Here is a 23,767-nt window from a genome sequence, read left to right on the forward strand (position 1 = left end):
TATTAAAATCAGAAAACCAAAAAATAAGAAAAGCCAAAATAGTGCAAAAGAAGACAATTTGAGAAAAACAAATTGTATTTTGTAAAACAATTTAGTTTTAAAATTTTATTTTATTTTATTTTTTTACAATTTACAATTTAATTATTTTTATTTTTTATTAATAATAAATATATAAATAAATAAATAATTATTATTTACAATTTAAATGTACAATTTAGTAAATAAAAGTACAGGTTTTCCTTCATGCAGATCCATTTTCTATTACAAACATTTCTTATACATCTCTCTGGAGCATATTTTGCATATGATTTCTTAGGGATAATATATTGAAATTATCCATCCATCTGTGTGTCTAAGAGGCAGAAATCCTAGGATATCCTTTGTTGTTAATTTTGTATTTTCTCGTGATCATTGCAGTGCTGCATATGATGCTGTTCTTGACAGAAATGTGGCCATTAAGAAGCTCAGCAGACCATTTCAGAACCAAACACATGCCAAACGGGCTTACAGGGAGCTGGTCCTCATGAAGTGTGTGAATCATAAAAATGTGAGTTTTCTTTGACTTTTGGGGAAGGAAAGTTAAGAGGGAAAAAAATACACATCTTGCTCTGGGAAATAACCTTATTCTATGGCTGCCATAATTTCAGATAATTTTTCCTCTCCTTATTAAATTCCACTGCCCTCATGATAGCTTTTTGTGTTGAACTTCTCCAAAAACTATATAGTATGGAACCATTAATTGCCTTATCAGAAAATTAATCTTCTTTGATTAGTCCATTTGGCATAAACAAAATAGCCTCATCAACTTCATAGCTACTCTTTAAAATGCCAGTTTTATTATCAACAGAAACAATGCCAGATTTCTCCATCAGATCGAGCCCCATCTGCTGGCTTCTTACTTTTTCACGTGTACCTTCTGTTTTAGATTGTAACTTGTAAGGCAATGACATACTACATAATACTGTGGTGGATGGGCCATTAGGAAAGGGATAAGACAGGACAGTTGGGTAGCTCAGTGGATTGAGAGTCAGGGCTAGAGATGGGAAGTCCTGGCTTCAAATCTGACTTCAGACACTTCTGGGCAAGTCACAACCCCCATTGCCTTACCCTTGCTACTCTTGTGCTCATTAATTTAATTGAAGTTCATTCTTAAATTGTTCATCCTTAACTTGATTTTTGAGTCACTTGGGTTTTTTTTAGAAGCCATTTATTTGTCTTTATTAAACAATTCATAGCACAGTGAATCAGATTGTCAGAGCTAGAAGGGATTTTGTTCAAACTTCTCATTTCCAAAAAGGAAACAAAAGTCTATTGGTCTGGGAGGACTTGCCCAGGTGGCTAGTTAGTTTATTTTATGCCAAGAGTGTAATGATTATTATCTCACTTTATCCTAACAACCCTGAATGGTAGATACTTTTATTCTCATCATTTTACAAAGGTTTAATAACTTGCTCAGGGTCATACAACTAGTTGGAAGCTGACTTAGAACTGTCAGGTTACTTGTTTTTGTTTTTGTTTTTTTTTATCAGAAATCTTATATTTTATCTTCTTTTTTCAAACTTTGGTTTTGTTCTCAACCTTTTTTTTAGGGGACAGGGAAGACTTTCTTTCATGGAGTAACTGATTTCTTTTTTGTCTCTTTTCATTCTAGTACAGTCTTGGTTAAAGTTTACTACTTTCTCTTCTAAATTATTTATTCTCCTTCCAATTCTTTCCTCCAGAGATTTTATTTTATTTAAAATTTTTTTCTTATTTCATTTTTTTCTAGGTATTCATTGAGTCCAGGTGGAAAATCTATTTTTTTTCCTTTGAGTTTCTGCTTGTAGGTTTTATGGAGTTTCTTCTTTGGGGAGCTCTCTAGATTTGCAAAATCTTTTGATACCAACTAGTACTTAATTGATGTATCTTTAAACTTTAATTTCTTCAATAGGGATTTTCTGCCAGGAACAGGCTCTATTCCCGGATTTTCTTTTGGGTGGAAAGGTTACTCCTTGGGTCTCCAAGCCAAGGGGTCATGAAGGGTTAAGTCTTCTGTGCTAGATCTTCAAGTGTCTGTCTCTAGTGTCTGAGGACAGAGAATCAGAAATCCTATTTTGACAGTTTTGAAAAACCAGTCACTGCCTGCTGCTATTTCCCAATGCTTCCAGTGTGGCTTTCTAAGAATCCTGATACTTTCTGGTAGGGCACCTTAATTCTTACTACCTTCAGACACAAAGCTTTATATATTTCCCTGGTCTATATATCTGTTTAAGTTTTAAGTTTAAAGTTTGAATTGCTAACAATCCAGATATAATTGTTTCTATATCAGGCTAGGAAAGATCTACCTCCTGCTACAGGGCTAATTTTATCCCTTTCTGCTATCCCTTCCTCCCATAAGGGACTTAATGAATTTGTTTCCTGCCTTTAGAAATGTCACCATGAGAACAGTAGAATGGTGTGAAACCAGAGGTAGCATCACCAGCTTTCCTGGTCCAACAAATGACAAAATCTGATTTTTTCCCCCACTACCTCTGCTTTCTGGACAAGTGAAAAATGTTTAAGAACAAAGAACATGGATTCCACCATAAAAGAAGAATCCATTTTCTTAGCCCCTGCCATTTCCCCCATATTTACAAATCTGCTGAACTAATAGGGAAAATTATGTGTCCAGAAACCAGATGAAAAGGTAAAGAAAGAGCTAAATTAAATAGATGGTAAAACCTTAAAACAAATAAATCCTCAATTATAACTATAACTTCCTTAAATTCTTCATAAATGTCTTCCTTGATCCATTCATTCTCAGCCTGATTGCTCAACCCCACATTATTCTAACCTTCCATCTCATTGTCCTTTTACCCTGGAGTAGAGGTAAGAGAGATTTTTCTCTTTTGTTTGCTACATAGAGTTGTGCAATTAGATTTTCAGGGTGCTCAGCTCTCACTTTGACATTCCAACTGGTTTTCTGGCTGATTGCTTTTGTATAAGGAATTAGGAAAAAAAGATAGAGAACACAGAAATGCCAACATAAGACAGTACAACCCCCATCCCAACCCATCTGCACCTTAATGTATGAATGTAACCTTAAAATTTTTTATAGTTGCATTGTTTCTTTTATGTTTGTACAGTTTAAAATTATTACTAAATTGAAGGAAAATAAAATTGCTTGCACCTAAAATTTTTTTAAGAATTTAAATTTTTTAAAAATTAAAACCTTTGCATTAAAGGCATTGCCATTGTGGTGGCCACCTTTCCTAGTGTCCTTGGGATTTTGGCTAACCCCTTGTGCTGTTTTGGAGTGGAGGCACTATTATAGATGCTTATTGAATTTTTTGATCCTTATTTGGACTGGTGTTAACTTCAGACTTTTACTGGAATTGGTAGGGACGTGCGTATTTTACCTCTTCTTTAGGCAGCCATTTGGTGGGAAATTCCCCCAAAATATATGAAAATAATGGGTTTTTAATATTCTGTTTTAGAGGTAGGTTATTTGTTTCCTAAAGTGTATATAGGATTCTTGGCTATGCCTTGCTAGTAAGTTTGCTTTCCTAAATGGGGGCTATCTCTCATTCTCAAGGTTCCAACCTTGAGGAGGTTTATTTTCTAATGTTGTAGCTTCAGAACCCCCACTGGTGTGCTCCCCATTAAGAATATATCAGCCTGTTTTAATTAAATTTCAGAAAAGATAATTCATTGAGAAAGTAAAGAAAGAACACTTGGTACAAAGCATTTCTCCCCCAAACTGAGGACACACTAGTCCTACAAGAGCACACAGATGCATGGGAAGAATAGGCTCAAAGTGTATAGCAATGCATATGTAACTGTGTGAGTAAGGGGGTAATTTACAACTTTTAGTGATATATGCTCTAGAAATCCTTTTTTGAGTCTTTATCTGACATATAGGGTCACATTCCTGAATAACTTTTCCATATATTATCTATATCAATGTGTTATACACTGGAAAAATTATTTAGAACTGAGTTAATAAAAAAACTAAAGAAGACAAAAAATAAAAAATGGGAAAGGAAAATTGACCTCAAATATCTTTTTTTAAAATAATATTTTATTTGATCATTTCCAAGCATTATTCATTAAAGACAAAGATCATTTTCTTTTCCTCCCCCCCGACCCTCCATAGCCAACATGTGGTTCCACTGGGTATCACATGTGTTCTTGATTCAAAGCCATTGTCATGTTGTTAGTATTTGCATTAGAGTGTTCGTTTAGAGACCTCTGTCATGTCCCCTCAACCACTGTAGTCAGGCAGTTGCTTTTCCTTGGTGTTTCTACTCCCACAGTTTGTGCTCTGCTTATGAATAGTGTTTTTTCTCCTAGATCCCTGCAGATTGTTCAGGGACATTACACCGCCACTAATGGAGAAGTCCATTACGTTCGATTATACCACAGTGTATTAGTACAATGTTCTCCTGGTTCTGCTCCTCTCTCTCTGCATCACTTCCTGGAGGTCGTTCCAGTCTCCATGGAATTCCTCCACTTTATTATTCCTTTTTGCACAATAGTATTCCATCACCAACATATACCACAGTTTGTTCAGCCATTCCCCAATTGATGGGCATCCCCTCGTTTTCCAGTTTTTGGCCACCACAAAGACCGCAGCTATGAATATTTTTGTACAAGTCTTTTTGTCCATTATCTCTTTGGGGTACAGACCCAGCAGTGATATGGCTGGATCAAAGGGTAGACACTCTTTTGTCGCCACTTGGGCATAGTTCCAAATTGCCCTCCAGAATGGTTGGATCAGTTCACAACTTCACCAGCAATGAATTAATGTCCCTACTTTGCCACATCCCCTCCAGCATTCATTATTTTCCATAGCTGTCATGTTAGCCAATATGCTAGGTGTGAAGTGATACCTCAGAGTTGTTTTGATTTGCATCTCTCTGATTATAAGAGATTTAGAACACTTCTTCATGTGCTTATTAATAGTTTTTATTTCTTTATCTGAAAACTGCCTATCCATGCCCCTTGCCCATTTATCAATTGGAGAATGGCTTGGATTTTTGTACAATTGATTTAGCTCTTTATAAATTTGAGTAATTAAACCTTTGTCAGAGGTTTTTATGAAGATTTTTTCCCAATTTGTTGTTTCCCTTATGATTTTAGTTACATTGGTTTTGTTTCTACAAAAGCTTTTTAATTTGATGTAGTCGAAATTATTTATTTTACATTTTGTGATTCTTTCTATGTCTTGCTTGGTTTTAAAGTCTTTCCCCTCCCAAAGGTCTGACATGTATACTATTCTGTTTACCCAATTTACTTATGGTTTCCTTCTTTATGTTTAAGTCATTCACCCATTTTGAATTTATCTTGGTGTAGGGTGTGAGGTGTTGATCAATTCCTAATCTCTCCCACACTGTCTTCCAATTTTCCCAGCAGTTTTTATCGAATAGTGGATTTTTGTCCCAAAACCTGGGATTTTTGGGTTTATCGTATACTGTCTGGCTGAGGTCATTTGCCCCCAGTCTATTCCACTGATCTTCCTTTCTGTCTCTTATCCAGTGCCAAATTGTTTTGATGACTGCTGCTTTGTAATATAGTTTAAGGTCTGGGACTGCAAGGCCCCCATCATTTGTGTTTTTTTTTTCATTATTTCCCTGGATATCCTTGATCTTTTGTTATTCCAAATGAATTTTGTTATGGTTTTTTCTAAATCAGTAAAGAAATTTTTTGGGGAGTTCAATAGGTATGGCACTAAATAGATAAATAAGTTTGGGTAGGATGGTCATTTTTGTTATATTGGCTCATCCTATCCATGAGCAGTTAATGTTTTTCCAATTGCTAAAGTCTAGTTTTAGTTGTGTGGCGAGTGTTTTGTAGTTGTGTTCATAAAGTTCCTGTGTTTGTCTCAGGAATTAGATTCCTAGGTATTTTATTTTGTCTAAGGTGATTTTGAATGGGATTTCTCTTTCTAGTTTTTGCTGCTGAGCTGTGTTGGAGATATATAGAAAAGCTGATGACTTATGTGGGTTTATTTTGTATCCTGCAACTTTGCTAAAGTTGTTGATTATTTCAATTAGCTTTTTTGTAGATTCTCTAGGTTTTTTTAAGTAGACCATCAAGTCATCTGCAAAGAGTGATAACTTGGTCTCCTCCTTGCCTATTTTGATGCCTTCAATTTCTTTTTCTTCTCTAATTGCTACTGCTAGTGTTTCTAGTACAATGTAAAATAGTAGAGGTGATAATGGGCATCCTTGTTTCACTCCTGATCTTATTGGGAATGCATCTAGTTTATTCCCATTGCAGATGATATTAGCTGATGGTTTTAGATATATAGTGTTTATTATTTTTAGGAACTACTGTTTATTATTTTTAGGAACTACCCTTCTATTCCTATGCTTTCTAGTATTTTTAATAGGAATGGGTGTTGTATTTTATCAAAGGCTTTTTCTGCATCTATTGAGATAATCATGTGGTTCTTGTTGGTTTGCTTGTTGATGTGGTCAATTATGTGGATGGTTTTCCTAATATTGAACCAGCCCTGCATCCCTGGTATAAATCCTACTTGATCATGGTGGATGACCCTTCTGATCACTTGCTGGAGTCTTTTTGCTAGTATCCTATTTAAGATTTTTGCATCTATATTCATTAGGGAGATTGGTCCATAGTTTTCTTTCTCTGTTTTTGACCTGCCTGGTTTTGGAATCAGTACCATGTTTGTGTCATAAAAGGAGTTTGGTAGAACTCCCTCTTTGCTTATTATATCAAATAGTTTGTATAGTATTGGGGTTAACTGCTCTCTGAATATTTGATAGAATTCACTGGTGAATCCATCAGGCCCTGGGGATTTTTTCTTAGGAAGTTCTTTGATGGCCTGTTGGATTTCATTTTCTGATATGGGATTATTTAAGAATTCTATTTCCTCTTCTGTTAGTCTAGGCAGTTTGTATTTTTGTATATATTCATCCATATCACTTAAATTGGTATATTTATTGCCATATAATTGGGCAAAGTAATTTTTAATGATTGCCTTAATTTCCTCTTCATCAGAGGTGATGTCCCCTTTTTCATCTTTGATGCTGTTAATCTGCCTTTCTTCTTTCCTTTTTTAAATTAGATTGACCAGTACTTTGTCTATTTTGTTTGTTTTTTCAAAGTACCAGCTTCTTGTCTTATTTATTAAATCAATAGTTCTATCACTTTCGATTTTATTAATTTCTCCCTTAATTTTTAGGATTTCTAGTTTGGTTTTCTGCTGGGGGGTTTTAATTTGATCGCTTTCGAGTTTTTTTATTTGTATTTCCAATTGATTGATCTCTGCTCTCCCTAGTTTGTTGATATATGCACTCAGGGATATGAATTTACCTCTGATTACCGCTTTGGCTGCATCTCAAAAGGTTTGAAAGGATGTCTCGCCATTGTCATTTTCCTCAGTGAAATTATGAATTGTTTCTATGATTTCTTCTCTAACTAAACAATTTTGGAGTATCATATTGTTTAATTTCCAATTAGTTTTTGATTTGGTTTTCCATGTACCATTACTGATCATTATTTTATTGCCTTGTGATCTGAGAAGGCTGCATTTATTATTTCTGCTTTTCTGCATTTGTGTGCCATGTTTCTGTGACCTAATGGTCACAGATTGACCTATGGTCAATCTTTGTGAATGTGCCATGTGGTGCTGAGAAGAAGGTGTATTCCTTTTTATCCCTATTTATTTTTCTCCATATGTCTATTAATTCTAATTTTTCTAAGATTTCATTCACTTCTTTTACCTCTTTCTTATTTAATTTTTGATTTGATTTATCTAAATTTGATAATGGTTGGTTTAAGTCTCCTACTAATATGGTTTTACTGTCTATTTCTTCCTTCAATTCTCCTAGTTTCTCCATTAGAAATTTGGGTGCTATATTATTTGGTGCATACATGTTGATTAGTGATATTTCCTCATTATCTAAAGTCCCTTTTAACAAAATATAATTACCTTCCCTATCCCTTTTCATCAGGTCTATTTTTGCTTTGGCTTTATCAGATATCATGATTACTACTCCTGCCTTCTTTCTGTCAGTTGAGGCCCAGAAGGTCTTACTCCATCCTTTAATTCTGACCTTGTGGGTGTCTACCCGCCTTATGTGTGTTTCTTGAAGACAACATATGGTAGGATTTTGGATTCTAATCCATTCTGCTATTCGTCTACTTTTTATGGGTGAATTCATCCCATTCAAGTTCAAAGTTATGACTGTCACTTGTGGACTCCCTGGCATTTTCATATCCTTCCCTAATTCTAACCTTTCTTCTTCAGCTCTACCCTTTAGTCCAGTGATTTACTTTAAATCAGTCCCCCTTGTCCCCTCCCTTGATATGTTTCCTTTTCTAGTCCCTCCCTTTTTGTTCCCTCCCCCTCCCCCCTCTTCTTCCCTCCTTTTTTTGTGTTCCCTCCCCCTTACCCCCCTTGGTTTTCCCTTCTCCCTTCCCTTGTTGGGTAAGATAGAATTCAAGATCCCAATGGATCTGGATGTTCTTCCCTCTCAGAGTTGATTTCCCTGAGAGTAAGGTTTAAGTAAAAACTCTCTTCCTCTCCTTCTTATAGGAGTTTTCTTCCCCTCCCCTTCCCATGTGAATCTTTGTGTGAGAAAGATTATTCTATTTGGTCTTTCTTTTCCCCCTATTTACACATTACATTTTCCCCACATGTTAGTATACATAGATTGATATAAATGTAGTCCTTATAGAAGAGAGTTTGAGTAAAAGAAAAAGATAACATTTTTCTCCTTTTCCCTTTCCTTCATATTTACCTTTTCAGGTATTCCATGCTCTTTGTTTTTCAGTATCGAACTTTCCACAGAGCTCTGGTCTTTTCTTTGCAAAAACTTGGAAATCTTCTATTTTGTTGAATGCCCATACTTTCCCTTGGAAGTATATAGTCAGTTTTGCTGGATAGCTGATTCTTGGTTGAAGACCCAGCTCTCTTGCCTTTCTGAAAATCATGTTCAATGCCTTACAATCATTCAGAGTGGAACTTGCAAGGTCTTGTGTGACCCTGATTGGCATTCCTTTATATCTAAATTGTCTTTTTCTGGCTTCTTGTAGGATTTTTTCTTTTGTTTGAAAGCTTTGGAATTTGGCAATTACATTCCTGGGAGTTGTCTTTTGGGGATTTAGTGTAGAGGGTGTTCTATGAGTTCTGTCAGTGGCTGTATTGCCCCCTTGTTCTAGACTCTCTGGGCAATTTTCTTTGATTATCTCTTGTATTACGATGTTGAGTTTGCTGTTTATTTATGGCTTTTCTGGAAGTCCAATTATTCTTAAATTATCTCTTCTTCCTCTATTTTCCAAGTCTGCCCCCTTGTCAGTGAGATATTTTATGTTCTCTTCTAATTTCTTGGTCTTTTGGCTTTGCTTTATTAATTCTTGCTCATTGTCTTCAAGTTGCCTGATTCTGACTTTTAAAGCCTGGTTTTCCTTTTCACTTTGGTCAAACTGGTTTTGTAGATGCGTGAATTTCTTTTGCATTATTTCACACTTTTCCTCCCAGAGGGCTTCCATCTTTTTGATCCTTTCAGATTCAAATTCTTCATGGGTTTGTGGAGAGTTTCCATTTCCATTGGAAGGTTTCAAAGCATTTGCTTGTGTTTCCTCTTCTATCTCCTCTGTATTTTGTATTTTTGCTCCATAAAATGTGTCCAAAGTCGCCCCCTTCTTCTTGTTTTTCTTAGAATTTGGGGGCTTTTGTGCTTCTGTGGAGTTTGCCATCTCTATCTGAGTGGGGAGGACTAGCCTTTCTTCTCTCTGTCTGGCGTTCAGAGGTTTTAGCCCTAGGCAGATTGTCCGTTCAATGCAGTTGTTGTTCTGTCTTCCCGGGGAAGCCAGGAATTGCTGGTGTTTCCATGTTACTGCCCTCCTCAGTTCCCTCTCGATGCTTCTCTGTTGCCTTACTTCCAAGCTTTGAGCCTGGCTTGGCACTCTCCACGAGATGTTTGTTTCTGTGCCTAAGCCGGCCAGGAGAGCCAGCATTTTGAGGGGGGTGGGACCGCAGCTTCCAGGAGCTCTGAGGGCTCCTGATAGGATTAGCTTTCCCTGGGTTGGACTGAGTATGCTTTGAGGCAGGGACCTTCCCTGAGACTAGGATGGAAGGATTCAGCCAGGGGGCTGCAGGCTCCCCCCATCTCTCCCTGTTTCCCTGCTGTCTGGGTGCCCCCATGACTGGGTCAGGTTGTTTACAGGGTGCAGCCTTCAGAATAGCTGGCTCCTGAGGCCCTTTTGCCAGCCCTGAGAGTTACTGTTGTTTCAGACAACCCTGCTCTCTGACAGGGGAGGGTCCGTGGCTTCTTGGAGCTCTGAGGGCTCCTGATAGGATTGACCTTGGACTGAGTATGCCCTGAGGCAAGGACCTTCGGTGAGACTCAGATGGAAGGATCTGGTCAGGGGGCTACGGGCTTCCCCCCCCATCTCTCTATGTTTCCCTGCTGTCTGGGTGCCCCCTCGACTGGGTCAGGTTCTTTTCAGGAAGTGGCCTTCAGGATAACCGGCCCTGAGGCTCTGAGGTTCCCTCTGCTGCCTTGGACTCAGCGCTCTGAGTTGGGGGGATGGGTCCTGGGACCTTCCTTCTGCCTACCCCTTAGGTCCGAGTGATCTCAGGTTCTGCCTTTTGGGGGGGCCGTACCTTTTGATCCAGGTACAGGTCCAGGAGGAGGATTCCCTGGGTCTATGCTGTTGTTAGTTTTGAATTTCAGTGCCTTAGGAACATATAGTTTGAGTTCGGTAAGGAAGGGTTTCCGGAGATCTGAACTTTAGCTTTCTCTAAGCCACCATCTTGACTGGAAGTCGCCAAATATCTTTTTTTATTGATATATTTTCATAAACTTCCAATTTTATTTATTTATTTATTTTTAATATTTTTTATTTGATCATTTCCAAGCATTATTCATTAAAGACATAGATCATTTTCTTTTCCTCCCCCCCCCACCCCCCATACCCGACGCGTAAATCCACTGGGCATTACATGTTTTCTTGATTTGAACCCATTGCTTTGTTGATAATATTTGCATTAGAGTGTTCATTTAGATTCTCTCCTCTGTCACGTCCCCTCAACTGCTGTATTCAGGCAGTTGCTTTTCCTCGGTGTTTCCACTCCCATAGTTTATCCTTTGCTTATGAATAGTGTTTTTTTCTCCTAGATCCCTGCAAATTGTTCAGGGACATTACACCGCCACTAATGGAGAAGTCCATTATGTTCGATTATACCACAGTGTATTAGTCTCTGTGTACAATGTTCTCCTGGTTGTGCTCCTCTCGCTCTGCATCACTTCCTGGAGGTTGTTCCAGTCTCCATGGAACTCCTCCACTTTATTATTCCTTTTAGCACAATAGTATTCCATCACCAACATATACCACAATTTGCTCAGCCATTCCCCAATTGATGGGCATCCCCTTGTTTTCCAGTTTTTGGCCACCACAAAGAGCGCAGCTATGAATATTTTTGTACAAGTCTTTTTGTCCATTATCTCTTTGGGGTACAGACCCAGCAGTGCTATGGCTGGATCAAAGGGTAGATATTCTTTTGTCGCCCTTTGGGCATATAAACTTCCAATTTTAATTAACTACTGATATCATCAAAGATGAGAAGCAGTTGATGGCCACATTTTATTCATATCGCTTTATCACACATTCCATATAAACTTTAGTGTCTGTAGCATAATGTAAAGAAGAGAAGTAGATTATTTCCTATATAATCCTTTTAGCTAGAGCACCCTTTGGTTCTGCTCAAGGAAAAGCCCACTATGTTGGTAAGTTCACTGGGAACTTATTTATGTTCTTTTATTCCTTTCACTATTATTTCTTCTTTGGTCTTCTAGGACTCTGACTTCAATGAAAGATAATCATATTTGTACCATCACTGAATATTTCCTCTAGACCTTAGAGAGTTTGCGGCAGTCATGTAGAGAAATTTTGAATTACCTCAGTGGGAGAACAGGTCAATTTTATTTTTCAAGTAAATTCTCTTTTTTTCCATGAAATCAATTTTCCAATTCCTTTCAAAATACATATTATGATTTTTGGAGTATAGAGTGCCTATCAAAAAAGTTAGAGAAAAATTCTTGTTGAATACATTTTAAATGTATTGCCTCTTTCTTTTTCAGATTATCAGTTTATTAAATGTCTTCACACCACAGAAATCACTAGAAGAGTTCCAAGATGTGTAAGTAAAAGAAGAGTAATTAAGTTTAATACATGCCTATAGAACTTAATAAGAAAAAGAAAATCATTCTTAGAGAGCAAGTAAATACTGTTCTTTCTAGATTAAAATTTTAAGATGGAAAAGAGGTAAAGGGCTACGTTTGAATGAAAGATAACACAATGTGAGCATCCTATGGTTCTGCTTTCCTGTTTGGAGTAACACTCATGGTTTGGCTTAGTGTTCTATCACTTATAGCAAAGAACACTGAGATACGTAAGCACCAGGAAACCTGGATACTAGACCTAGTGGTTTGCCTGTTTAAAAAAAGAAAATAAAAAGAAAGGATGGTCCAGATAACTGCTAAATTTTCTTCCAGCTCTAAGAATTAATGATATTCACTGTTTCGTCTTAGCAAGTAAACTGATCCATTGGAACCTTAGTTTCTTTGCCTATAAAATGAGGGAATAATGCCTGACCCTATCTGTCTGACAGAATTATTGTGATGATCAAGTGAGACAATATAGCTAAACATATTTTGAAAGCTGTAAAGTCCTAAGTAGAGGTAAGATATGATTATTAGTAAATTAATTTTTAAAAAATTAATGTCTCCAAGAAATGTGCCAATTTATTCTAAGAGAAATTTCTCAAAGGGACTTTTTTCTATCTTTCTTGCTTCATAGTAAACTTTGAGTTTTCTATTCTACTTGGCTATTTAAGAAGAATGAAGAAAAGATAGCAAATATCTTCCTAATACATCATATAACACAAAGGACATTCTTTAAGTGGCATATATGTCTTGTAAGCAAGCTACCTCAACTTCAAGGTCCCCTGAGATTTGGTATCCAATCAAAAGATAGCTCCTGAGGACCCACCAATATGTTTACTATTTTAAATTAGTCAGTGGTCATAATTTAAAATAAAAGCATTTAATGAAATAGCACAGAAAGAGTACATAGTCCACAATCCTGGGGCACACTCTCCCCAAAATATGCCTATTAACAGAGAAAGAGAGGGAAAACCTAGGCAATATGTATGAAAGGGAACACGAAGGAAACTGACTACAGTGAATGTGTGACGAGGCACATAAATAGGGAGCATGTTTGGCCAGAACTCGTGATTGAAGGGGCAGGTAATGCTTCTAATGCTATAAGATCATGGATGTTTTCTGGTGATCTCCTTCCCAGTGTGTTTGGAATTTTGTAGCATCTCTACTCAGTCAGTTTTGAAATAAACATTTATTAAGCACCTACTGTGTGTCAGGTACTGTACTAAATGCTGGGAATAAAAAGAAAGACAAAAGACAGTTCCTGTTCATAGTCTAATGGAGGAGACAATATGCAAACAGTTACAAACAAATTATATATATGACAAGTTGGAGATAATCAATAGAAGGAGGGTACCATAATAAAAAGGGATTAGGAAATAGCCACTTGTAGAAGATGAGGTTTTAACAGGGTTTAAAGGGAGCCTGGGAAGCCAGTAGACAGAGAGGAGGAGATAATAATGGCGGAAGACATCTGGGTGATGTGAGATGAAGGGGAATGAGTTCTCAGTGAAAGACTTCATTTTTTTCCAGAGAAGTTTGAGGCAGGATCCTTAGTTGAGAAGACTGTAGGGGTTGGGGGAAAGGGGAGCTGTGGGAGGCTTGAGGAAGGATCAAAATGTTTTGAAGAACTGTTGTGGTTAGAGGGGACAGTAAATCAAATAAGAAGCTGTTAATATGTGGGGAGATGCATAGTTTCTGCCGATTCATGCTGTAATCTTAAAGATGGCTCCATTGAAACTGGTATTGTATACCTTCTCTGCTTCCAGCTTCTGACTTTATTTAGAGTCCCCAAATAAGCCACTGTCTTTCTCCTATATTCCTATTTCAGAAATCTCCACTATAATTTCGTTTTTTAGAAATTATTATGGTACTCTGAACATCAACTTCATTCATAAAAGTTCAATGGCCACAAGAACTATCAAGAATGTTCCAAGTAGAAACAGAAGAAAAACAACTGCTTGATTACATGGGTTGATGGGGATATGAATGGGAATGTAGACTCTAAACAATCACCCTAATGCAAATATTAATAATATGGAAATAAGTCTTGATCAATGACACATGTAAAACCCAATGGACTTGTGTGTCTGGTATGGGAGGGGTTTTGGGGGATGGTAGGGAAAGAACCTGACACTTTTAACCATGGAAAATTAAAAAAAAAAGAATGTTCCAAGTAGTTATGTAATAATTCAAACTGTCCTCTGACTTCTCTTTCTTAGTTTAGAGTTCAGAATTTTAAACTTAATTAAAAGCAAAAAGCAGAGGGCAGCTGGGTGGCTCAGTGGATTGAGAGTCAGGCCTAGAGATGGAAGGTTCTAGGTTCACATATAACCTCAGACACTTCCCAGCTGTGTGACCCTGGGCAAGTCACTTGACCCCCATTGCCTAGCCCTTTCCACTCTTCTGCCTTGGAGCCAATACACAGTATTGACTCCAAGGCGGAAGGTAAGGGTTTAAAAAAAAAGCAAAGAGGAGGGAGGGAGTGAAAATGAGATAGTGCTGATCGTCTGTAGGTGACTCTGTTATTCATTCTGTTATAACATAACTCTGTTATTCACTATCCAAGTCTGATTCCCAGAACCCAACTCTAACATAAAGTCCAAAATCAAGAAGTAGGCTGGAAGAATAAGCAAACAAAAATAGAACCCCATCATAAAAAGAAGTTGTAGTGACAAGGACACAAACCCCAAAGAAGAGAACCCAGACACTTCCACAAAAAGACTCGGAGGAAAACATAGCTTGGATAGAAGTCTAACCAAAATTCCTGTAAGAGAAGAAACAAGATTTTTTTTAAGTACTAAAAATGATTTTAAATACCAAATAAGAATTGAGAAGAAAAAAAGGAAAAGAAATGAGAACTATGGAAGAAAATTTTGGAACCAGAATCAACAAATTTGCATGAGGTAAAAAACCTTACCCAAGAAAAAAAAAACTCCCTGAAAATTAAAATGGACCATAAGAAGTTAATGATTTCATGAGACAAAAATATGAAATATTAAAGTCAAAAGACTAAAAAATAGAAGAAAAAGTAAGGTATTACATAGTAAAAACAACTGACCTAGAAAACAAATCAAGGGGAAAATTAAGAATTCAAAAGATATGAACAAAAAATAAAGTTTAGACATCTTATTTTAAGAAATCATAAATGAACAATATTCAGATTTATGAACAAGTGGGCAAAATAGATTTAGAAAGTTACTTCCTAAAAGAAATACCAAAATGAATTCCCCCCAAAATAAATTGTAGCCCAAGTCCAGAGCTTACAAGTCAAAGCAAAAACACAGCAACCAGCTAGAAATTGTCAAGGTGACATGGTCATAATCACACAAGATTTAGCAGGCATATCTAAAAAGCAGCAGAGAGCTTGGAACTTGATGATACAGGATGGAAAGGATATGGAAGATGTCTTTAGGAAAATAAAATAAAATACACTTTAAAAAAGAAAGAAAGGTGCTTCACACTCAGTCTTTAGATTAGAGGGGACAAAAAAATTTTAGTTCCTTTCTTTTTGATAGGAGAATTTGCCTGTCTTTAGAGTTGTGTGTAAGGTATTCAGAGAGGACTAGCACCTCTGGAGTGAGGGCTTGCTGAGTATTTTTTAAGGGCTGCTCATTCACCTTTGGTGTCCACTTTTCATCCAACTTTCACCTGTTGCTCCAAGAAACTAGCATGTTTGCTGGTCATACCCTGTTCAAACTGTCTTGACAGACAGGCTAAATGATGTTGAGGGTAACCAACATCTTTCAAACCCAGTAGGTGAGTTAGGGAGCAGTCTACCCCAAATATGTGAAGACTTCCCCACTGTGGAATAGGTAGATGAGAATAGTTTGTTCCAATGGCCATGAAAGGGGTTGAAGCAGGTACTGTGGAGTGCTTAAAGCTTGGTCAGGCATTAAAGATACCAAGGTCATCTACTGCATCCTGGGCCATCCCCAGTCATCCTGATTTTTGTACTGGTACTGCACGATAATGATTCTGGAAGAAAGAGTGAGGCTGATGAATTGGTGTACCTCTGCCTCATTGAAATTCAATTCATGTGCAAGTCATCACCAGTAATGTCACTAATCCTCTTCTGAAAATGAAGGCTCAACACCACCACCAAACTCCCCAAAGGGTATATTTACCTCCAGGAATCAAGTTTTGAGGTGAAACAAAAGAAAATAAATGTCAGTGCAGTTGATTCTATGTATCCCTCTCCATGACACTGATTTCTTTCAAATACTGGCCTCTATTAAGTATATATGACCACAGCCAGCCTTTTCAGGATTTGAGCCATATCCTAAATGTGTAGCGTGGACTTTCCCACAATGAGCCATTTAAACTTTTCTCCCTGATTGTAATCCTAATAAGCAGATATTGCTGAAAGGGACAGATAGGCAGAAGATGAATTCAACTTTAACCAAAAACAATGCTTCTTTGTCTGAATGTGGTTTTTTGTAATGATAGTTACAATTTTATTCTTAGAAACATTTTAATGTCCTTTATTAGAAGAAGTGGAAAGTTGAAATGTGAGCAATGATTTCCAAGGAGATTCTAACATGATTAATGCGCTTATGCCATATTTCATTCATTTTCAAAATTGATTTCTATATCTCATAATCTGGAAATAACATTGAGGATTTACTCTTCAGTTACCTTGTGATGGAATTGATGGATGCAAACTTGTGCCAGGTCATTCAAATGGAATTGGACCATGAGCGCATGTCTTACCTCCTGTACCAAATGTTATGTGGCATCAAGCACCTTCACTCTGCTGGGATCATCCACAGGGTAAGAGCCCATAATTATTAAAGATGAATGAGTTACCTTAATATTACAAAGAAGGGTTATAATGGTTAGGAAGGAAACAAATAATAATTGTGGTTTTTCTTAGCAATTGTAAAGCTGTGATTAAGCAGCAGGAATCCCTTACCTTGTTTGCAAAGGAAAAAAACAACAGTGATTCCTCCAGAGTTCATATTTTATGTTATGCATCATCTTGTAGAGAGTCAATTTCTGAAGTCAGCTTATGAAATAGTCTCTTTCTTCACAGTTATTTTATTAACAGAGAGTATAGGTCCTATTGAAATGAGATCATCCTTTTCTCTAGAACAAAGTGAGCTGCCCTCAATTACTACTTTCTCATCACTTGAACCATCAGGTGTAGACTTGTGGCTACATGAAGAAACCTAAAGGATGATGATAAATAAGATGGGATACAAACCTTTTTTTTTCCCTTCAGGAGGAGATGAAGTTGTTTTATAAAAGCATACACTGATAATAGTGAATTTCTTTTCAGAAGATGCTCCTGAAGGCATTGTTTAAAAGGATAAATTTAAAAAGGAATTGCAAAAAGGAACCATGTTTTATTTCCTTTTCAGCTCTTCATAGCATCTTAAACAAGACCCTTGGGGGTAATAGATTGTCATTCGAAGATACTGACCAATTTACTATGCAAATCTGGTGAAAGGAAATGGCATTCTTAATATTGATGGCTCTTTCTTCTTTGTTCTTTTTGACAGGATTTAAAGCCCAGTAACATTGTGGTAAAATCTGATTGCACATTGAAAATTCTAGACTTTGGATTGGCCAGGACTGCAGGCACAAGCTTCATGATGACTCCATATGTGGTGACACGTTATTACAGAGCCCCGGAAGTCATCCTGGGAATGGGCTACAAAGAGAATGGTAGGGATGGCCTTCCTAAGCAGACTCAAAACATAGCAAGGAAAAGAACTTACCTTTTAAAGATTGGAAAGGAAGAGGTTCCTTTCATTTGCATTTGCAACTTTAAAAAAACATGGGCTATTTGACTTGCTATGCACATTTTCTGTTTAGATTCATTACTTTTGAAATCAAAAGGAAACTGCAAAGATGGAACCTTTTATAGAGTAGCTACAAAGATATTTATCAGATAAGGAGGATATTCTAGGTAAAGAATCTGAATAAGCAATTATAAAGTATATATATATATATATAATATAATTATCATACCTGTACTATAGATACTGAATAAAGATTTATTTGAGACTGTCTTAGGAACCAAATACTATAGTCCTTCAGTTTAAAATCTTGAAAAAGGGAGTAAAAACTATATCCATTTCTCTTCTTCATTTGTCAGATGGATAATTGAGTAAGGAATTTTAAAAAAGATTTCCAAAATCCTTGGCAGAAATGCCACCTTCCTTTTTCTATAAGTAAGTCAATAGATGAAATTATTCTGGATATGGAAAGTCATTTTTAATTATTACTGTCAGTGACATTAAAGACTTTAGTTGTTTAGAAAAATGCAAAAACAATGCAAAAAACAATGCAAAAAAAATAAAAAGTTCTGGCCAAAAGAAATGTCTTATGCTATTTATTTCCCTTAAGAAAATCTCCTCCACTTGACCCCCATTGCCTAGCCCTTACCATTCTTCTGCCTTGGAGCCAATACACAGTATTGACTCCAAGACGGAAGGTAAGGGTTTAAAAAAAAAGAAAAAAGAAAATCTCCTCATGTAAAGAAAATGCTATATTTATGAATATTATCAGACATAAGTACACTTCCAAGATACTTTGCAGATTGAATCCATTGAGTAAAATTATGTTAATTCAGAAATGCAATTGATGAAACATAACTTTAAAAAGAGAGTATTCTATCACTTTGATCTTTGGAACTTTGGAAATAAAGCAGTATGTTGAAATAAGCCCCATCAATGCTGCAGAACTAAATGAAAGTCAGTAACTGTCTTTTAAATGAGAATTACATATAAATAAGTCTTGCTCTTAGAGGTAGCTAAGTGGTACAGTTGATAGAGTAGTGAGCCTGGAATCAAGAAGAATTGAGTTCAAATTGGAACCCAGATACTTCCTAACTGTGTGACCATAAACAAGTCACTTACTTTACATCTGTATCAGTTTCCTTATCAGTAAAGGACAGATAATGGCACCTACTTCACTGGGTTGAGGTAAGGATAAAATGAGATAATATTTGTAAAGTGCTTAGAACAGTACCTGGCACATAGTAGGCAAGTAATTAAATAGTCAGTAGTAGAAAGTCCTTGTTTCCTTCCTTCCTTTTAAAAAACCCAATTGTTGAAAAAAGGGCCTTCTAGTTTGTTAATGAAATGAATCTCCCATGAAGTTTTTATTTCAGATTTTTATTTTATAATTTTATTTTATTTTTTAAATAATAATAATAATAAATAAAAATAAATTTGATATTTATAATATCAGATTGTTAAACAAAAGTTATTGACTTTCATTTAGTTCTTCAGATGAACTTTTTTGGTAAGACTATATTAATTACTGTCCCTATTCAAGAAAACATTCTGGATGATATACAGGCAGCATTTTGGTGCATTTGTTTAGAAGAGAATAAAGACGAGATTTGCAACAAAATCTGAGCTCTGAGACATTTTTACCAAGAATGGTTGAATTCTAGTACTTTCTTCAAATCACAAATTGAAGCAAAAGTATATCATTGAAAGAAAAAAGAAGCTGGGGCAGGGGGCAGATGAGCTTGGAGAAACTTTTCAGACTTAGCAAAATAAAATTTCTAGATTAAAAGGAAACTATTTTTTCTTAAAGACAAGAATTGAAAGTGTATTTGAGGATCTGAATTTTCAGTAACATTGACATGAGGTCTTCCTACTCTTCTCTTTCCCTCTTTAAAAACTTATATAAGTGATTTACAAAGTTGTAGTCAGATCTACTAAGCATAAGCATCTGGTCCTCTACTCTCCTTAGAAGCCTGAAAGCTTTCAAGCAGAAGGGAGCTATTTATACCTCACCTGACACACATGATCCTATCATCCTTTGTGCCCAGTACTTCCCCCTCATTTCCTAAAAGAAATATTTTACCCTTATTTCATTTTACAGGGGGAAAAATCCTTTGCTATCTATTTTTTACATAATAAAAGAGGGATGGAAATGAGAAGAAAAAAGTTATGGAACTTATAAAAACAGTTAATGAGAATTCCAGATGGCAAAAAAACTTTCCAGAAAACCTGGAAAAAGAGCCAAATTCTTTTTGCCTTTGTAATAAAAAGGCTCCCTCAGTATGAATTTTGATTTAGACCTTTCTTTTTTTGAAAGATGAAGAATGTCTAAATTTTGGAACATAAATATTCCCAATTTCTGTGAGGGAAAGGCAAAACAATGAGTTTCTAGGGATTGAAATTTTTCAGAGAAATTTAGGTCCTTTTATAGTTTTGAAAGGCCCAAGCCCAAGAACTAATTCTTAGCACACACCTCAGATTATTAGGCAGTACTGAAAATGTTAACAATTCCCATCCTTTATAGAGATCTATTCTCTTTTCATTATAAATGGAAATGGATAATGATCAAAAAGTCCTACTCAAGTTGTAGTTATTTTAGAGGGGAATGAAAAATAATGAGAAATTTCCTCTTTCTTCAGTTGGGTTTAGTAGTTTATTAGCCATTTGCTTTACTTTGAAAAATTACAGATATCTTTAATGTCAATATCCTTTCAATTAGTTGATCTTGTTTTGGGGTTCCTTTTAGTTTACTTCTTTTTTCTATCAACGGTGTCAGAGAAACTCTCTGAGAAAAAAGCTTGTTCATCTAACTTCCATGAAGCATTCGAAATATGAAGGAATTGTTTGTTGATTTAATCTAAGTTCTTACAATTGCAGCTATTTTTTCAAAATTTCTACTGAATTCTTTCCCTCTCTTCTTTAGTCCTTGCTCAATGGGAAGTAAAAAATGGTGTTTTCTAATCAATCTGTTTTCCCCTTTCTTTTAAGAATAAATTGCCTTAGTTAACTCTGCTTTTTTTTTTTATCCCCATCTTCATTTTACTACTCTCTGTTGTTCTAGTGGATATATGGTCTGTAGGATGCATTATGGGAGAAATGGTTCGCCACAAAATCCTCTTTCCAGGAAGGGATTGTATCCTTGTGCCTTTTGTTTTATCTTAATCTATTAAACATATTATGCTTATTCCAGGACTGAAAAGGTAGGAGCAAAAAGTTGACTTAGAATGGTAACAATGACAGTAATAATAATGTATTCAAAAATTAGGGCATCTGGGGAAAAGGAGAATCAAAATTAATAATATCTTGGTTTCTTTAATAAGACTTTAAATTATTTTTTTCTTAAATATTTCACCTCATTTCCTAAACAATATGACATATAGTTATTTTGTTATGCAAAAGAAGAAAATCAAGACTAGAGAATGGAAAATAAATTTGAGTAACACCGTTATATCAATGGAGAGGGAACTTCAACTCTTTCCCCCTAATATATTGGTTTCTTTCCATAAGTGATTGTTTTCTTGCTCTTATTATATTTAGAAATGTGTGGATTTGTGCTGATATAATAATTGTCCACATGTTATTGCACTTTGGGTTTAAACGAATCTTGATGAAATATGAGCTCCTCCAAGATAAAATTGAATGTTCCTTTCTCAAGACCAATGATCACCAACATAATTTTTTCCCCAATCTGAATTTAGCATTTTAAGCAACAGTATTGGCAAATATGTGCCAATAGACTGTACTGCATCTAGCTGACTTTGCTAGAAGAAAAATCTTGGCTTAATAGTATCTAAACTGATAGTTATTTTTAAAGCAAGGCTGAAAGAAAATGAATGACTTTCAGATGTTTCTAGAATTAAGGCATTGGATTTACATGTGGGATGAGTTCCTGAAGTGTACAAATAAATTCACATAAACATGATATAGTGTAAAAGCATTGGCTCTGGACTAAGAGGACATGGGTTCAAATCCTACCTCTTGTGCTTACTATGTCTATAATCTTAGGCAAGACATCACTTGGTTTGCCTGGGACTCAATTTCTTCCTTTGTAAAATGGAGGGGTTGGATTAGATGCTATTCCACCTATCCTTCTCTGCTAATAAAGTGGATTTTTCTAAAGTACAGAAATGCTTGGTAATTTGGTGCCTAATTAACCTAAAAAACTTAATGACTAGTATTTCTATATATCTATAGCCAAATTATAATTTATGTTCATAATGATACCTAAAATTCTGCAGGTTAATGATGTGTGTTCTGAATCAAAATGATATGTTTTTATTTTATTCATTTTTGATTTTTTATCAATTACATGTAATAAATTTCCACACAAGTTTTACCAAGAATCAAACTTATTTCTGTCCCTCATTTCCCTTCCCCCTCCTGTTGCCAAATTTTGTAGTTTTATGGTTAATTATATTTTATTACTGTCAAGTTTTATAGTAACTGATAATCCTTCTATAGTAGCCAACATACTGTCCCTTAAATATTTGTTGTCAAGTTAAGCTATAAGCCTCATTGTTCTGTTATTTTAATTATTCTAATAAGTCTAATAATAGTTATTCTATTCTAATATTCACAAGAGCCATAATTTCATTCTGAGTGGGCAGATAGCACACAGGACTCAAAAAGAGAGTTCTCAATTAATAGGAGGTGGTTTATTAGTTTGACTGTGAACCTCATAGTATAAATGCCCAAGTGATGATGTTTAATGTCAATACAACACTTTTGTGATGTCTGTGCAAATTTCAATCAATCAGCAGTTAGATATGAAGAGAAAACTAACACAAGGCAGTATATGATAAGTGCTGAAGGAGCAGAACAGATAATAAGGACCAGAGGAGTTCTTGGCTTGGACAGGTCCCAGGGCAATGGGCTCAAAGACAAGAGACTTGGTTTCTAATACTTGCTCTGATAGTAATTAATTCTGTGACTTTGGGGAAGTCACTGCCCTCATTTATTAGAATAGTAGTAAATGAGAAAGAAAGTATTTTTTTCATAGAGATAGCTGCTGGGGGTCAATCTGGCTGGAATGTTGAAACAAGCAGTTGTTGATTTTAAATATGACAAACTAAATGTTATGGATTGGGGATATAGATAGCAAAACTAGGGTATGACTACGGGTCAAATATAGCTATTTGATGAGAGAGAGAGGGAGGGAGACAGAGACAGAGACAGAGAGAGAGAGAGAGAGAGACACAGAGAGAGAGAGAGACAGAGAGAGAGAAAGGGAGGGTCAGGGAAAGAGAGAGGGAGAGGGAAGAAAGGTAAAAGGGCAAGTTTCAGAACTATATCAGTTAAGCTTGAGCCTGGAAATAGCTGATGGTACAGATGCTTTTGAAGAGTGTCTAGCTCAGCAGAGGAACAAACAGAAGTGGAGTATAAGAGAAGTCACTCAGCAATCAGTTTAATTCAGTAAATATTTATTAAGCACATGCTATATGCCATCTACTGTGCTAAACAATGGGGATACAAATAAAAAGAAAGACTGTTCCTGCCTTCAAGGAGCTTACAATCTATGTGTCTAAGGTCATATTTTAACTTAGGAAGATGAGTCTTTCTGTCTCTAGGCATTATGGCACAATCAAGCTGCCCTCTCTCTAGGTAGTTAGAAAGAACCTTTTCCATTTGCTTATATGATAGATATAAGGGATATCTTTTTTAAATTAATTAATTAATTTATAATTTTTTTCCATGGTTACATAATTCATAATTTTCTCCACCACTTTTACCTCCCCACTCCCAGAGTTGACAAGCAATTCCACTGGGTTATACATGTATCATTTGTTCAAAACCTGTTTTCATGTTATTCATATTTACAATAGAGTGATCTAAAATCAAAAACCCCAATCACATCCCCATCGAACTAGG

At 35.9% G+C, this 23,767-nt stretch overlaps 1 protein-coding gene across 12 annotated transcripts in view; it reads left to right on the forward strand.

Moving 5' to 3' along the window:
* The window catches only part of MAPK10 (mitogen-activated protein kinase 10), a 154,079-nt gene that overhangs the window by 84,862 nt on the left and 45,450 nt on the right, over positions 1-23,767 (forward strand). For 10 of the 12 annotated variants that reach the window (XM_007495941.3, XM_056803197.1, XM_056803198.1 and 7 more), the window contains 5 exons: positions 418-547; positions 12,075-12,133; positions 16,790-16,928; positions 17,660-17,825; positions 20,961-21,032. In XM_007495941.3, coding sequence (XP_007496003.1) covers positions 418-547; positions 12,075-12,133; positions 16,790-16,928; positions 17,660-17,825; positions 20,961-21,032 — 566 coding nt within the window. The remainder of the gene's footprint in view (positions 1-417; positions 548-12,074; positions 12,134-16,789; positions 16,929-17,659; positions 17,826-20,960; positions 21,033-23,767) is intronic. The other 2 variants (XM_056803202.1, XM_056803196.1) reach the window with 1 other exon arrangement.

Source organism: Monodelphis domestica, chromosome 6, assembly GCF_027887165.1.
Source record: "Monodelphis domestica isolate mMonDom1 chromosome 6, mMonDom1.pri, whole genome shotgun sequence".
NCBI lineage: Eukaryota > Metazoa > Chordata > Mammalia > Didelphimorphia > Didelphidae > Monodelphis > Monodelphis domestica.